A 16,172-nucleotide genomic window follows, 5' to 3' on the forward strand; every position below is an offset into this window, starting at 1 on the left:
TCCGGGGCCTGAGTCCGGGGCCTGAGTCCAGGGCCTTGAATCCGGGGGCCTGGGTCCGGGGCCTGAGTCCGGGGCCCTGAGTCCGGGGCCTGAGTCCGGGGCCTGAGTCCAGGGCCTTGAATCCGGGGGCCTGGGTCCGGGGCCTGAGTCCGGGGCCTGAGTCCGGAGACTCAGGGCCTCCCGGCCTGTCTGTCCTCCCACAGGAGGGAGGGTGGCCCCTCAGCTCACCCCCCTGAGGGGCCACTGTCTTTTTCAGCCCTGAGCGGGCAACGAGACCCCCCACCCCATCCTCTCCCACCTGGGCCACCCCCCAAGCTCCTGCTGTGACCACTTGGTCCTCGGGCCGCTCAAGTCCATCCCCACCTCAGCTCCATGATCTCTGCAAAATACGGGTTTGACTAAAGTCACCTGCTCTCCCGCAGAGACCATTTCTAAGCTTCATCCTGTTCTTACAAAATGACGGCAGCTCCGAGGCCTGTAAGCCGGGCCAGTCTGCCCCAGGCCCCCCCCCCCCCCCACACACACACACACTGACCTGGCCCCCGCGCCCATCTCCCTTCTTCTCTGCGCCCACCAGGCCCGCCTGCTGCTGGCCTCTGGGCACCTCAGCCCCCACCCCAGGCCGTCCCGCCCACCCGGCCTCCACCTCCTCCCTCTCCCTGGTCCTCGAGGCTCTCAGACCCTCCCGACAGGGCTCACGCCCGCGATAACGTCACAGCGCCCGCCCCCTCGGGCACGTTCTGGGGCGGCCTCCCCTCAGCCCCCCTCACCTCACCTCTGCCCCAGGGCCTATGCACCTGCTCATCCCCCTGCCTGGCATGGCCGGCCCCTTCCCTCCTCCATGTCCTTCTTCAAACGCACCTTCAGATGGGACTCACCCACAGCCTGTTCTACAGGAAGTGCCCGCACCGCCTCCAGCCCCCACTGAGCCCCTTCTCGGGGCGTATCACGTACTGATGGGATCTGTCTTTTTATTTATTATTATTATTATTACTTAACCCTCATCCAAGGATATTTTTCCCATTTATTTATTTTTTCTTAAAAAGTGGAGAGGGGGGGGGGAGAGAAACATCGACGAGAGAGAGAGAAGAGAGAGAGAGAGAGAGACATCGATGTGAGAGAGACAACTGGTTGCTTCCCACAGGCGCCCAGACCCAGACAGATGAACCTGCAGCCAGGCGTGTGCCCTTGGTCAGGAGGCCCCAACCATGGAGCCACACTGGCTTTGTAATGCGCCTCTTCCTCCCCAGGGTGCCAGGCCCAGGGGCAGGATCTCTGTCAGTTTTCTCGTCACCCACAGCCCAGCCGCTCGGACAGACTCGCCCGGAGGCCCTGGCGCCCGGAGGTGAATGGGTGACATGGAGTGACGTTCTGGGTGGGGCACCTCGTCCCTCCCCACGGGCGGGGCCCGGCACACAGGGCTGGAGGGGCCCCCCCGAAACCAGTTCACTCTGCGTAAAATCGGACGGAAACAACGAGACCTCTTAGGCCACAGAAATGTGCTAACAGAACCGATAGACCCACCTGTGAACCAGCCCCGCCCAGAGCACATCTCACTGTTTTCAGAGAAGGGCTGGCTGCGGTGGGAGCGCCTCGGCCCCACCCGGGAGGCCACCGCCGCCTGCGTCCGGGCCTTTGGGGGGCTTGGGGGGCGGGGGCGCACCCGGCACACACACACACACACACACACACACACCCCGCTCGGGGCCGGCCTGCGGTGCCGCCGCTTTAAGGATGAAGGATGAGGATGAGGATGCTCTGGGGCCGCCGCGGGGCCGCTTTAAGGATGAGGATGAGGATGCTCTGGGGCCGCCCTGGTGCCGCTTTAAGGATGAGGATGAGGATGCTCTGGGGCCGGCGTCGGAGGATGCAGCGTGACGTCAGGCCCCGCCCCCGGTGATGCTGCAGCGGCGGCCGGGCCTGGGGCTGCGGGCCGGGACCGGAACCGGGACCAGGACCGGGGCTGAGCGGCCGGCGGGCAGGCCCGAGCCCGGCTTCCAGGAGGGATGCCTCCCGGCTGGACCCGCAGGTACCACCTCCCCCCGCGCCTCCCCCCGCGCGGCTTCCGGCAGCGGCGGGTGCGGGAGGCGGCGGCTCAGGCCCAGGCGATCCGGCGCCGGCAGCCTTTGAGGGTGGGTCTCACCCGGGAGCTGAGGATGGGGACCCCGCTGGGCGCCCTGGCCTTGGGGGAGCGGCTCCCGCGGGAAGGGGGCGGGCGGAGGCCTGTCCCTCAGTCACCTGGGCAGGTGCGCGCAGGTGCACTCCCCTCCCCCAGGCTGAGCTCGGGTTCACTCTCAGTGTCCGGTCAGGCTGTCACCAGCCCAGGGGCTGCCCTGCAGAGGGACAAGCCCAGGCCCAGGCAGGGAGCTCCCAGCCGCTGGGTCCTGGACGCGGAGTGACTTCGGGCTTTGCTCGCCGGCCTCGCAGGAAAGGAGGCGGTGCCGATGGGCTCCTGGGTCCGCTGCCCACACGCAGGGGCCACAGCCCAGTGATCAGACTGTGAACTTTCCACCCTCAAGCCCAGGCAGGATTCGCCCGAGGACTGGTGGGAGGCAGAGGGTGGGAGGGACGCAGCCCTGGGTGACCTCTGGCGGAGGGCATGTTCCTGTAGGAGATTAGACAAGAGGAAAGGCGTTTGGCGCATGGGAGGGTCGCTCTAAGCACTTATGTGGCCTGGACACTGTGTAAATTTATTAATCACTAGAGGCCCAGGACACAAATCCATGCACCAGCGGGGCCCCCACAGGCCAGGCCAAAACAGTCCCCTGAGGGTCCCAGATTGTGAGAGGGTGCAGGCCAGGTAAAGGACCCCACCACTGCACTATGGGGCCGGGGAGGGACGCAAGAGGTTGGCCAGCTGGGGAGGGACCGTGGGAAGGCTTCAGGGTGTGTCCGGCCTGTCTCTCTCAGTCCCAATCAGCCGGACCCCAGCAGCAAGCTAACCTACCAATTACAGCATCTGCCCCCTGGTGGTCAGTGCATGTCATAGCGAGTGGTTGAGCGGCCTTAGCATGTCACTAGCATATTGAGTTTGGATTGGTTGAATGGCTGACTGGTCGGCCAGATACTTGGCATATTAGCCTTTTATTACATAGGGTGTACAAGGGCTAATAAAAGCCTAATATGCCAAGTATCTACCAGGGGAACTTAAATAACCAGCTGAGCTTTAACAAATCCTAAAACCTGATGTGGTTGTCACATGTGAATTGCGTTCGCCATGGAGGACGGTGTGCACGGAGTCCGCAGGGACTCCTGTTCCTGGTGGAGAAGAGCTGGGACTGTCTGAGGTCACAGATAAGCCCCTTACGGAGGTGAGAGCGGCCAGCCCAGCCCTGTCCTCCGGGGACGACCCCGTCCTGAGCTGGTCTTCAGGCTCGGTGACCAGCTCACGGCCGCGGCCTCCGCTCTCCCCACACGCCATCGGCCCAATGTGGCGCCCGGGCTGCTTTCCCGGTGGCTCCCGTGCAGAAGGCCGTGGCTCACAGGCAGGACGAAATCTCCTGTCTCTGTGCAGCTGGTGTCTGCCTGCTCCTCACTCGGCGGAGGGAGCACGGGTGGGAGGTGGGCGGGAAGGTGGCCAGAGGACGAATGGGTAGATGAATGAATGGACAGACAGACGGACGGATGGGTGGATGTCGAGAAGGGGAGATGAGCAGATTAGAGCAGCGGTCACCAGCCTTTCAGACCTCATGGGCCACCAGTGGTCCATGGGCCACCGATTGGGGCCCACTGGACTGGAGGATGGGCAGGGCATATGAGGATGGAAGGGGGTGAAAGGCTGCCTGGGTGGGTGAGGGGGTGGGAGGGTGGGCAGGGGGGGGGTGGCTGGCTAATGGGAGGGAGGAGGGATGGTGAGTGTACATTTTTCTGCCTGTCTGGAAGGGGTGGGCAGACGGGTGGGTTAGAGGAAGAGGGGGTGGGTCTGTGGACGGATGGACTCAGGGTTCCCCGTTGGAACCCAGCTTCCCCCGGTGGAAAGGGCCAGGGGGTGCCAGTCGGGGTGGCGGAGGGCGGCCCCCCCGGAACGCAGACCCTGGAAGTGAGGCCGGTGAGTGACTGCCATCCCTGATGGGCTTTCCCCAGGAGCTGCGAGCGGCCGCCCTCACAATGACCGCCCCGGCCGGCAGCCCCCCTCCGGGAGAGGCCCTGGGCCCCCCCGCGGCCCCCCAGGACGCCTGGAGGCCCCCGGCCGCGGGCTACGCGGGCGCCGCCCCCCGGCACATCAGCCACCGCGCCAACAACTTCAAGCGGCACCCCCGGAGGCGGAGCATCCGGCCCTCCCCGCCCCCGCCCCCCAACACCCCCTGCCCCGCCGAGCTGGGGGGCTTCGGGGACCTGCCCCCCCAGCGGTCCTTCCGGGAGCTGCTCTGCAACGGCTGCATCCTCTTTGGCATCGAGTTCAGCTACGCCATGGAGACGGCCTACGTGACGCCCGTGCTGCTGCAGATGGGCCTCCCGGACCAGCTCTACAGCCTGGTGTGGTTCATCAGCCCCATCCTCGGTGAGCGCAGCCGGGGGGGGCGCCCTCCGAGCCCCAGGGCTGCCGCCAGTGGGTCCCGGGGGACGAGGGGCGCAGAGCCAAGTCCACCCGCCAGTCCGGGGCCGTCGGACACACAGGCAGGCCGCCACCCCTGTGTTTTAGGAAACTTGGTCCAAACCAGCATATAACCAGCTGGCGGGACTCAGCGGTTGAGTGTCAACCTCGGAATCAAGAGGTCCCGGTTTGATTCCCGGTCAGGGCACAGGCCCGGGTTGTGGGCTTGGTCCCCGGTGGGGTGTGCAGGAGGCAGCCGGTCAATGGTTCTCTCTCATCATTCATGTTTCTCTCTCTCTCTCTCTCTCCCTTCCTCTCTGAAATAAAATATATAATTTTTAAAAATATTTTTTATTGATTTCAGAGAGGAAGCGAGTGAGTGACAGAGAGAGAAACATCAATGATGAGAGAGAAAACCATTGATGGGCTGCCTCCTGCACACCCCAATGGGGGTGGAGTCCGCAACCCAGGCCTGTGCCCTGACCCTGCTGCACTCCGTCTCCGTAAGCTGATGTTCTATCCACTGAGCAAACCGGCGATGGCAAATATATATTGTATATATATATATAACAAAATAAAACAAACAAACCGGCTTCTAGGACAGGTTTGGCTGCCCCCACGGACCCGCGCCACCCGGTGCTGCCCTAACACGGGGGAATCCAAACCATAAGCCATAGCCCTAGGGGCTGGGTCCGGGAGGAGCTGGCACTGCGTGGACTCCCAAGGTCACGGCTGCCTCGTGGCGTACGAGGGCCGAGGAGGAAGGAGGGAGCGGAGGGGTCCCGGGCCCTGTGTCCTCCGTTCTCAGGCGCCCCCACGTCTGAGACCCGGGCGGCAGGGAACACGCAGAGCCGTGTCCGTGGGCCCCTGTGCGCGGGGATCCAGGCAGTGACCTCGCAGTGACCCCGCCCGCTCTGTTCCAGGATTCCTACTGCAGCCACTCTTGGGTGCCTGGAGTGACCGATGTACCTCAAGGTTTGGACGGAGACGCCCTTTCATTCTTGTCCTGGCCATAGGTCTGTTGTTTGGGAATTGAAATTAAAATAAAAAGCAAAGCGAACAGCCCCCCTTGCTTCCTCTTAGCAAACCCGGTGCTGGCCGGGCTCAGCCGGATCCACCCCCAGCCTGGTGGCCCGGGAACAGCTTGCCTTTTATTTATTTTCCTGCGTTCAGTTCGAGTCAGTCTGCTCTCCTTGGCCGCAGGGACCCCGATCCCAGTAAAAACAAGATCTGGGCGTCCGGGCTCTGCCCGGAGCCGGGTCAGGAAGGGGTCCGGGGTCCCCTGGGGGGCAGGTCCGCCTCCCCGGGTGACCCCTCTCCCGCCTCAGGGGCGCTGCTGGGCCTCTCGCTGCTGCTGAACGGCCGGGACCTGGGCGCGGTGCTGGCGGACGGGGCGGGCCAGCACCGCTGGGGCCTGCTGCTGACCGTGGGCGGCGTGGTGCTCATGGACTTCAGCGCCGACTCCGCCGACAGCCCCAGCCACGCGTACCTCATGGACGTGTGCGGGCCGGCCGACCAGGACCGCGGCCTCAACATCCACGCGCTGCTGGCAGGTCAGTGCGGGGCCACCGCGGCCGGGCCCGCCCTCATGTCCCGTTCACCGCCCGGTCCCCGGAGCCGGTCTCCGCCGCCAGGCACCAGCCTCAGTGCGGCTGATGCTGCTTGTGTTTGGGGTTGTGTCCGGCCGGGTCCCGGGCCCCCCATTCTCCCACTCCCTTTGGGGGAGTCCCCGGGGGAGGGCACACGGCCCCGGGGGAAGTGGCCCCCGAGTGAGGCCGGGCTCCCCCCAGGCCTCGGCGGCGGCTTCGGCTACGTGGTGGGCGGCGTCCACTGGGACCGCACCGGCTTCGGGCGCGCGCTGGGCGGGCAGCTGCGCGTCCTCTTCCTCTTCACGGCCGTGGTGCTGGGCGCCAGCACCGCCCTCACGCTGCTCAGCATCCCCGAGCGGCCGCTGCGGCCCCGCGCCGGGCCCCGGCCGGCCATGAAGAGCCCCAGCCTGCTGCTGCCGCCCTCGCCGCCCGCCCCGGGCCCGGAGGCCGCCCCCGGCCCCCCCTCCGGCCCCTGCAGCCCCCCGTCGCCGCCCAGCCCGCTCACGCCCCGGTACGGCAGCCTCCTCAGCGGGGACGGCTCCCCGGCGGCGCTCAGCGCCTTCGCCTCGTCCTTCGCCGCCGCCCACATTGACAGCGTCCTCATCGACTGCTTCACGGGCGCCCCCGAGGCCCCGGGCTCGCCGCCCGCCCTCAGCCGCAGCTTCCCCCGGGCGCCCGCCTTCCCCCGCCCGGCCCCCGGCGGGGACGCGGGCGGCCTGCGGGTGGGCTCCCTGGACGCCCCCGCGCCGCGGGCGGCCGGCATCCTGAAGAGGCCGCAGAGCCTGGCCCTCCCGGACGCGGCGGGGGGCCGGCCGGAGCCCGGCCGGAGGCGGACCGTGACCTTCAGCCAGCAGGTGAGGGCGGGGCCGGGGCGATGGCGAGGGGGGCTGAGGGTCCCGGAAAAGTCCTGGCCTGGAGGGGGAGCCCCGTCCCTCCTCCTGCCTGGGTCTGGCCTCCGCCCCCATCCGGAGGCCGGCAAACCTCTGGGTGCGAAAGGGAGTGAGCGGCAGACTGTGCAGGCGGAGAAGCTTCCGGAAGGCGGTGCGCAGCGTGTGGGGTGGGAGGGTTGGCTGGGCGGCTGCACGGGTGTGCGGGATCCGAGCAGCTTTTGGGGTCTGAGCGCGAAGAGGCCCCTGGACGCTAACGGGCTGTCCCCTCCTCCGGGGTCCGGAGCAGCCGGGCCCCGCCCGGGGGGACCCCAATGCGGGAGGGGGGGTGGGGGGGGACCCGGGCGCTCAGGCAGGTCCCCTCCCGGGCCCGGGAGGCCCCGTCTCACAGGAGGTGACCTGGAGAACGGCCGGTGGCTTTCCCCCTAATTGGTGACTGATTTGGAGAGAGAGGAAGGGAGAGGGAGAGAGAGAGATCGGTGGGAGAGGGAGGCCGATCGATCGGCTGCCTCCTGCTCGCCCCCTCCCGGGGGTCGAGGCAGAAACGGGCAGGTGCCCTGACAGCAGCCCTTCGGGCATGGACCCCCCACCCCCCGCCCAGCGGCCAGGGCTGCGGCTCCGGCTCCGAGCCCGGGGCCTGGCCGCTCTCACCACCTCCCCGGCCACGTCACCGCACTCCGGGCGGCACTGCCCGCTGCCCGCGCCCGGGGCCGGGAGGACCGAGTGGCCGGCGGGGCCAGCGGGAGTCACGGCAGAGATCCCTCCTTCAGGGCCGGCATCGCTCCTCCCCGCGGCCACTCAGGCGGCTCCACGCTGGGTCCCGCCCCGTCCCCGTCCCCGTCCCCGACCCCGTCCCCGTCCCCGTCCCCGACCCCGGCCCCGACCCCGGCCCCGACCCCGGCCCCGGCCCCGGCCCCGGCCCCGGCCCCATCCCCGCGGCCACTCAGGCCCCTCCACGCTGGGCCCCCGTCCCCGTCCCCGTCCCCTTTCCGTCCCCTTCCCGTCCCCGTCCCCGTCCCCCGTCCCCGTCCCCGTCCCCGTCCCCCGTCCCCGTACCCGTCCCCGTCCCCGTCCCCCGTCCCCGTCCCCGTCCCCGTCCCCGTCCCCGTCCCCGTCCCCGACCCCGTCCCCGTCCCCGTCCCCGTCCCCGTCCCCGTCCCCGCGGCCACTCAGGCCTCTCCACGCTGGGCCCCCGTCCCCGTCCGGTCCCAACACTCCAGCCGGCTCAGACACGGAGGTTAGTGGAGAATCTAAACCTGTGTGCTGGCAGCTCCTTTTAAACGTCCTTTCTCACGCGGTGGGGCTGTGTCTGAAGGAGGAAAACTGAGCGAACAGGCCCCTCGGCTCAGGCGGCACAGGTGGCCCCGCTGTCCCCCCACGGGCGGGCTGGCCTGGAAGCAGCGGCTCGGCGACTTCCTTCTCTGGTTCCTCCCCGCCCGGTCCGGCACTGACCCAGCACAGCCGCCCCCTCTGCTCGGGGCCGCGGCTCAGCTCCCCGGCCGCGTGCATGCCAGGCAGTCACGGCGGAGGCTCCTCCGGGGCTCCCCCTCGGCGTGCCCTCGGGTGCCAGGGGGGCCTCGGGGACACAGCCCTCGCCAGGGCCCGGAGGGCCTGTCCACCCCCAGGCAGAGGCCGTTGTGGGCCCGTCCTCCGCACCCTCAGGTCGGGTTGGGACCCCGGCTGCTTATTCCGACTGTGCCCTCGGGGGGCGCCGAGGAGCTCCTGGGGAGATGGGCCCCTGGCGCTGCAGGCCCGACACGCAGCCCACGCCCCGGGGCCCCGCGTCTGGCAGAGACCACCGGCCCCCTTCCCGCCCCCATTGCCGGCGGCGGCTCTGATGGGGCGGGTCCCCTGGCAGGTGGCCAACATCCTGCTGAACGGCGTCAAGTACGAGAGCCAGCTGCCCGGGCCCAGCGAGCCGGGGCCGGCCCTGTCCCTGCGGCACCTCTGCACCACCATCCGCCACACGCCCCGCGCGCTGCGCAGCCTGTGCGTCAACCACTTCCTGGGTGAGCCCCCTGCGCCCCCCCTACTTCCCCCCCCCCCGCCCCCCCCCCCGACCTGGGCGTCAACCACTTCCTGGGTGAGCCCCCTGCTCCCCACCCGTCCCTCCCCCCCTCCTTCCCCCCCTTCCCCCCCCCCCGACCTGGGCGTCAACCACTTCCTGGGTGAGCCCCCTGCTCCCCCCCTCCTTCCCCACCCCTGCCCCCCCCCGACCTGGGCGTCAACCACTTCCTGGGTGAGCCCCCTGCTCCCCACCCCCCCCTCCCCCCCTCCTTCCCCCCTTCCCCCCCCCCCCGACCTGGGCGTCAACCACTTCCTGGGTGAGCCCCCAGCTCCCCCACTACTTCCCCCCCCCTGCCCCCCCCCGACCTGGGCGTCAACCACTTCCTGGGTGAGCCCCCCTGCCCCTCTTCCCCCCCACCCCTGTCCCCCCACCCCGCCTCCCCCCCCGTCCCCCCCACCTGGGCGTCAACCACTTCCTGGGTGAGCCCCCTGATCCCCACCCGTCCCTCCCCCCCTACTTCCCCCCCTTTCCCCCCCCCCGACCTGTGCGTCAACCACTTCCTGGGTGAGCCCCCTGCTCCCCCCCTACTTCCCCCCCCTGCCCCCCCCCCGACCTGTGCGTCAACCACTTCCTGGGTGAGCCCCCTGCTCCCCCCTACTTCCCCCCCCCTGCCCCCCCCCCGACCTGGGCGTCAACCACTTCCTGGGTGAGCCCCCTGCTCCCCCCCGTCCCTCCCCCCCTACTTCCCCCCCTTTCCCCCCCCCCGACCTGGGCGTCAACCACTTCCTGGGTGAGCCCCTCCTGGTACCCCACCCTGCCTCCCCCCTATCCCCCCACCTGGGAGTCAACCACTTCCTGGGTGAGCCCCCTGCTCCCCACCCGTCCCTTCCCCCCTCCTTCCCCCCCTTGCCCCCCCCCCCCGACCTGGGCGTCAACCACTTCCTGGGTGAGCCCCTCCTGGTACCCCACCCTGCCTCCCCCCTATCCCCCCCACCTGGGAGTCAACCACTTCCTGGGTGAGCCCCCTGCTCCCCACCCGTCCCTTCCCCCCTACTTCCCCCCCTTGCCCCCCCCCCCTGACCTGGGCGTCAACCACTTCCTGGGTGAGCCCCTCCTGGTACCCCACCCTGCCTCCCCCCTATCCCCCCCACCTGGGAGTCAACCACTTCCTGGGTGAGCGCCCACCCCCCCCAGGCCCTGCCCGCACAGGCTGCCTTCCAGGACCCGTGTCCCCTTAGCTCGGGGACGAGATCTCAGCGTGAGGCAGGTGGTGCCTCTTTAGGCCTTGAGTCCGGCGTTACCCTGACCGTCAGGAAACCTGCTGCTGGCGACGGGCCCGGCCGTGTCTGTGCCGTGGTCATGGTCACGGTCACAGTCACAGCCCCCCCCCCCCCCCCAGGCTGGCTCTCGTTCGAGGGGATGCTGCTCTTCTACACGGACTTCATGGGCGAGGTGGTGTTCCAGGGGGACCCCAAGGCCCCGCGCACGTCGGAGGCGTTCCAGCGGTACAACAGCGGCGTCACCATGGGCTGCTGGGGCATGTGCATCTACGCCTTCAGCGCCGCCGTCTATTCCGGTGCGTGTGCCCACGGGGCCCCTAGCGGGAGGGCCGCTGGCCTGGGTCCTGGGCCTGGGTCCCACGGCCTTGGGTCCATGGCCTGGGTCCACAGCCTGGGTCCTGGGCCGTGGGTCCGATGGGTCCGATGGCCGTGGGTCGATGGCCTGGGTCCTGGGCCTGGGCCGTGAGTCCATGGCCTTGGGCAGGCGTTGAGGACACGATGGAAGGCAGGTGTGTGTCTTTACGAGATGGAAAGGCGGTCCCAGCGCCGTCTCCTTTCACTCAATGACCTGCCGCCCGTCTAGCCCCGCGAAGCTGTCGGGTAGCCGGGTCGGCGGAGGGAGCCGGACATGACCCTCCCGCTGCCCCGCAGCGATCCTGGAGAAGCTGGAGGAGCGCCTGAGCGTCCGCACCCTCTACTTCGGGGCCTACCTGGCCTTCGGGCTGGGCACCGGGCTGGCCACGCTGTCCCGCAACCTGTATGTGGTCCTGTCCCTGTGCGTCACCTACGGCATCCTCTTCTCCACACTCTGCACGCTGCCCTACTCGCTGCTGTGCGACTACTACCAAAGCCAGCAGGTAGGCGCCCCACTCCGCCCCTGGCCCACCGCCTGCCCCCCTTCCCCCAGCGGCTCGGAGAGCCCCCCGTCCCCCAGCGGCTCGGAGAGCCCCCCGTCCCCCAGCGGCTCCGAGAGCCCCCCGTCCCCCAGCGGCTCCGAGAGCCCCCCGTCCCCCAGCGGCTCCGAGAGCCCCCCGTCCCCCAGCGGCTCCGAGAGCCCCCCGTCCCCCAGCGGCTCGGAGAGCCCCCCGTCCCCCAGCGGCTCCGAGAGCCCCCGCCCTCTGCACCCCCATCAGCGGCTCGGAGAGCCCCCCTGCCCCCCAGCGGCTCCGAGAGCCCCCCGTCCCCCAGCGGCTCCGAGAGCCCCCCGCCCCGGGAATGGCCCCCATGCCCCGGAGGGCCTGTGCACAGGGAACACCGGGTCCCGTCAGACATCAGGCGGGGACCACAGGGGTGGCAGGTGGGAGCCGGGAGGCTGGAAGGGGAGGCCCACGCGGTGTCCCCGCAGGCTTCAGGGTCACCTGTGAGCACAGGGCCAGGTGGGGGTGAGGCACCCCCTTGGGCACAGAAGCCCAGCCTCAAGATCATGCTGTGCCCACGCAGTGCTTCTGAAAACAAGAATCAGTGTCCCAAGCCCACACTGGACAAAACACCCGGACTTTAATGGCCAAAGACAGGCCCCCGTGCCGGCCGGGGACAGACACACACACACACACACACACACACACACGCTGCCTCCGTGGTGGTGGGGGGGAGACACACAGGCACAGACACACATACACACACGCTGCCTCCGTGCCGGCCAGGGACACACACAGACACACACACACATGCGCACACACACCCACACACATGCAGCCTCCTGGGGGGGAGGGAGACACACGCGTGCACACACGCTGCCTCCGTGGGGGCGGGGGGAGATACACACACACACACACACACACACGCACGCACACACCCCCTCTGTTGGGGGGTCTGAGAAGGCTCCGCCTGCGGACACTGCTCCGCGTCCCGGCAAACAGGGTCACAGCTGTTCCTGGAGAACATCCTGACAGTAACCGCCCCCCCCACCAACGCTGCGACCAGCACCCCAATCCAGAGGAACCCCAGCCCTCTGCCCCAGCCGCCCCGGGGCCACACTCGCTCCCTCTGCGGCCCCGCCGGCTCAGACGGTGCCGGGAGCCGCGGTGGGTGCGGCCCCCTCAGGGTCGCCCGGCAGCGCGATGGCCTCCCTCCCGGGCGGCAGCCCCCGGCGTGGGTGTGGCAGAGCGGAGGTTTGGGAGTCGGCTTGGAGGTCACCGTGGGGACGGAGTTTCTCGCACCCCCGGTGGTTCGGGGCCTCTCACCCACCCACCCCGGTGCAGGCCCGGGGCCCTGGTTTAGCTGAATCCCTGGGGCGGCCTGAGCAGCGCCTTCCGCAGGCCCAGTCCAGCGGCCAGACCTCGCGGGACGGGTGGTGCCAGGCCCCTTCGGCCACGCAGGCCACTGTCCTGACCCTGGGGCCGGAGGCTGTGGGCACCCGCACCCCCGCCAGCACTGCAGGGCCCGTGCCAGCAGCACCCAAGGGACGCCGCTCCGGTGCTGTCCCCTCTCCGCCAGTCCCTGCCCTGCAGCCGAGCTGCGCTGGGCTTGTGAGGGGCTGCCTGCCCCCAGGAGGGCACTGGCCCAGGCGCCCGGCTGCGGTGGGAGCTGCGGGGTGGTGTGGCCGTCACCAGGGTCTCCACGCACTGTCTCCGGGCTGGGGGCTGGGCTCACTGCCGCCTTCCCCAGCGGCCTCCCCACGCCCTGAAGCTGGATGTGGTCACACATGTGCCCGTCCCCCGAGTCCCCTGCCGGTGCCCACAAGGCCGCCGCCTTCCCCGGGAGGGCACGGCACCCCACCACCCCCACCCCGAGTGCCCACCTCTGTCCAGATAGAGGGCCAGGCCGAACCGGCACCCAGGCCGTATGGGTGGTTTGGGCACCCAGGCTGGTGGGCACCCAGGCTGATGGGCACCCAGGCAGTTTGGGCACCCAGGCTGATGGGCACCCAGGCTGATGGGCACCCAGACTGATGGGCACCCAGGCGGTTTGGGCACCCAGGCTGATGGGCACCCAGGCTGATGGGCACCCAGGTGGTTTGGGCACTCAGGTAGTTTGGGCACCCAGGCTGATGGGCACCCAGGCGGTTTGGGCACCCAGGCTGATGGGCACCCAGGCTGATGGGCACCCAGGCGGTTTGGGCACCCAGGCTGATGGGCACCCAGGCTAATGGGCACCCAGGCGGTGCACACACAGTGGCGTGGGGGGCGGCATCTGCCTGCTGCATCGGTGGCTCTGGGTGGGGGTGGCTTGTGCTGGGACCCACACTGCCTCCCGCCAGGTCACCCTGCAGCCCTGCGCACAGACACGGTCCTCCACCGCCCACCACCGAGCCCGCCACATGCCGGTGTGGTGCGGTGGGTGGGGAGGGAGGTGTGTGCCTGGCGCCTGGGGACAGTGTGCGGCGGGCCAGGCCGCGGACGAGTGTGTCCGGACACGGCGCCCGGCGGGCGGCTGGGCCGGCGGGCGGCCTCTCGGTGAGGGAGGGAAGACCAGAGCCGGGAGAGCGCCTCCCTGTGCGGAGGGGCCCGCCCGTTAGTCACGGATTCTTGTCGCCGCCGCCAGCTCTGAGCACAAATATTATTCAAGTCCTGGCTGAGCCCCGTGTGCGCTGGGGCTGGAGAGTGTGAGGCCCCTGCGGCCGCGGGGACGGGGACGGGGACGGGGACGGGGACGGGGACGGGGACGGGGACGGGATCGGGGACGGGATCGGGGACGGGGACGGGATCGGGGACGGGGACGGGATCGGGGACGGGGACGGGATCGGGGATGGGGACGGGATCGGGCTGCGGGGACGGGATCGGGGACGGGGATGGGGACGGGGACCGGGACGGGGATCGGGGACGGGGACGGGGACGGGGACGGGGACGGGATCGGGGACGGGACGGGGACGGGGACGGGATCGGGGACGGGATCGGGGACGGGGACGGGATCGGGGACGGGGATGGGGACGGGGACGGGATCGGGGACGGGGACGGGATCGGGGACGGGATCGGGGACGGGGACGGGATCGGGGACGGGATCGGGACGGGGGACGGGGACGGGGACGGGATCGGGGACGGGGACGGGATCGGGGACGGGGACGGGATCGGGGATGGGGACGGGATCGGGCGGCGGGGACGGGATCGGGGACGGGGATGGGGACGGGGACCGGGACGGGGATCGGGGACGGGGACGGGGGACGGGGACGGGGACGGGATCGGGGACGGGGACGGGATCGGGGACGGGGACGGGGACGGGACGGGGACGGGGATCGGGGACGGGATCGGGGACGGGGACGGGGACGGGGACGGGATCGGGGACGGGGACGGGATCGGGGACGGGGACGGGGACGGGGATCGGGGACGGGGACGGGATCGGGGATGGGGACGGGGACGGGGACGGGATCGGGGACGGGGACGGGGACGGGGATCGGGGACGGAGATGGGGACGGGATCGGGGACGGGGACGGGGACGGGATCGGGGACGGGGACGGGGACGGGATCGGGGACGGGGACGGGATCGGGGATGGGGACGGGGACGGGGACGGGGACGGGGACGGGGATTGGGGAGGGGGACAGGATCGGGGACGGGACGGGGACGGGGGACGGGGACGGGATCGGGGACGGGGACGGGGACGGGGACGGGGATCGGGGAGGGGGACAGGATCGGGGACGAGGACGGGGACGGGGGACGGGGACGGGATCGGGGACGGGGACGGGGATCGGGGACGGGGACGGGATCGGGGACGGGGACGGGGATCGGGGACGGGGACGGGATCGGGGACGGGGACGGGGACGGGGGACGGGGACGGGGACGGGGACGGGGACGGGATCGGGGACGGGATCGGGGACGGGGACGGGGACGGGGACGGGGACGGGGACGGGGACGGGATCGGGGACGGGGACGGGGACGGGGACGGGGACGGGGACGGGGACAGGATTGGGCTGCGGGGACGGGATTCGGGCCGGGGGGACGGGGACGGGGATCGGGGACGGGGACGGGATCGGGGACGGGGACGGGATCGGGGACGGGGACAGGGACGGGATCGGGGACGGGGACGGGATCGGGGATCGGGGACGGGGACGGGACGGGGACGGGGATCGGGGACGGGGATCGGGGACGGGGACGGGGACGGGGATCGGGGACGGGGACGGGGACGGGGACGGGGATCGGGGACGGGGATCGGGGACGGGGACGGGGACGGGGACGGGGACGGGGACGGGATCGGGGACGGGGATCGGGGACGGGGACGGGGATCGGGCTGCGGGGACGGGATTGGGCTGCGGGGACGGGATTCGGGCCGCGGGGATATGTCCGGCCGCACTGAGCGCCCTCCCGGCAGTTCGCAGGGTCCAGCGCGGACGGCACCCGGCGGGGCATGGGCGTGGACATCTCGCTGCTCAGCTGCCAGTACTTCCTGGCCCAGATCCTGGTGTCGCTGGTGCTGGGGCCGCTGACGGCGGCGGTGGGCAGCGCCCGCGCGGTGATGTACTTCTCCAGCCTCGTGTCCTTCCTGGGCTGCCTCTACTCCTCCCTCTGCGTGGTCTACGAGCTGCCGCCCAGCGCGGCCGGCGAGGAGCACCAGCCCCTCCTGCTGGGCGTGTGACCGGCCCGGCGCCCACGGGCTGGAGCCGGAGGGAGCCGGAGGGCCTGCCGGCGGACAGGCCTCCAGTTGGAATGCAAATACGTGAAAAAACAATAAACGGCAGCAGCAAAGCCTGTGTGTCTAGTGTGGCTCTCCTGGGAGTGAGAGGTCATGGGGAGGGGCCTCTTTCCACGTGCACTTGGGGGGCAGGTGTAAAAAGTTGCTTTTTTGTGGGGAGTATTACAGATGCCCCCCATCTTCCCCTGTGCCTCCTCTGCCCGCCCCGCCCCAGGCCTCCCCTCCCTGTCTGTGCCCTTGGGCCAGGCATGTCTGTATATAAGTTCTTTGGTCCGGTTCCCCCTCCCGCCTCCTGAGGTCTTCAGTCTGCC

The 16,172-nt window shown here is 70.2% G+C and overlaps 1 protein-coding gene across 7 annotated transcripts; it reads left to right on the top strand.

Annotated features, from left to right (window-relative positions):
* Positions 1–1,896: 1,896 nt before the first annotated feature.
* Positions 1,897–16,172, top strand: SLC45A1 (solute carrier family 45 member 1). Of its 7 annotated transcripts, none has more exons than XM_045570583.1 (9): positions 1,897–2,029; positions 4,084–4,501; positions 5,458–5,550; positions 5,863–6,087; positions 6,325–6,977; positions 8,869–9,019; positions 10,418–10,594; positions 10,950–11,155; positions 15,603–16,172. In XM_045570583.1, the coding sequence occupies exons 2-9, from the start codon at positions 4,108–4,110 to the stop codon at positions 16,155–16,157; spliced, it is 2,454 nt and encodes an 817-aa protein (XP_045426539.1). In that variant the 5' UTR covers positions 1,897–2,029; positions 4,084–4,107; the 3' UTR covers positions 16,158–16,172. The 7 variants fall into 7 exon arrangements, with proteins under 7 accessions (XP_045426539.1, XP_045426540.1, XP_045426541.1 ...); XM_045570584.1 differs by having other exon boundaries at positions 10,418–10,523; positions 15,541–16,172; XM_045570585.1 differs by having other exon boundaries at positions 10,418–10,523; positions 15,548–15,909.

This window comes from Pipistrellus kuhlii, unplaced genomic scaffold, assembly GCF_014108245.1.
Source record: "Pipistrellus kuhlii isolate mPipKuh1 unplaced genomic scaffold, mPipKuh1.p scaffold_m20_p_34, whole genome shotgun sequence".
Lineage (NCBI taxonomy): Eukaryota > Metazoa > Chordata > Mammalia > Chiroptera > Vespertilionidae > Pipistrellus > Pipistrellus kuhlii.

Coding starts and splice junctions, on each gene's coding strand:
- SLC45A1 (XM_045570583.1), top strand. CDS start 4,108: ATGACCGCCCCGGCCGGCAGCCCCCCTCCGGGAGAGGCCCTGGGCCCC. Junction 6,978..8,868: donor CCGTGACCTTCAGCCAGCAG/GTGAGGGCGGGG, acceptor GTCCCCTGGCAG/GTGGCCAACATCCTGCTGAA. Junction 10,595..10,949: donor CAGCGCCGCCGTCTATTCCG/GTGCGTGTGCCC, acceptor GCTGCCCCGCAG/CGATCCTGGAGAAGCTGGAG.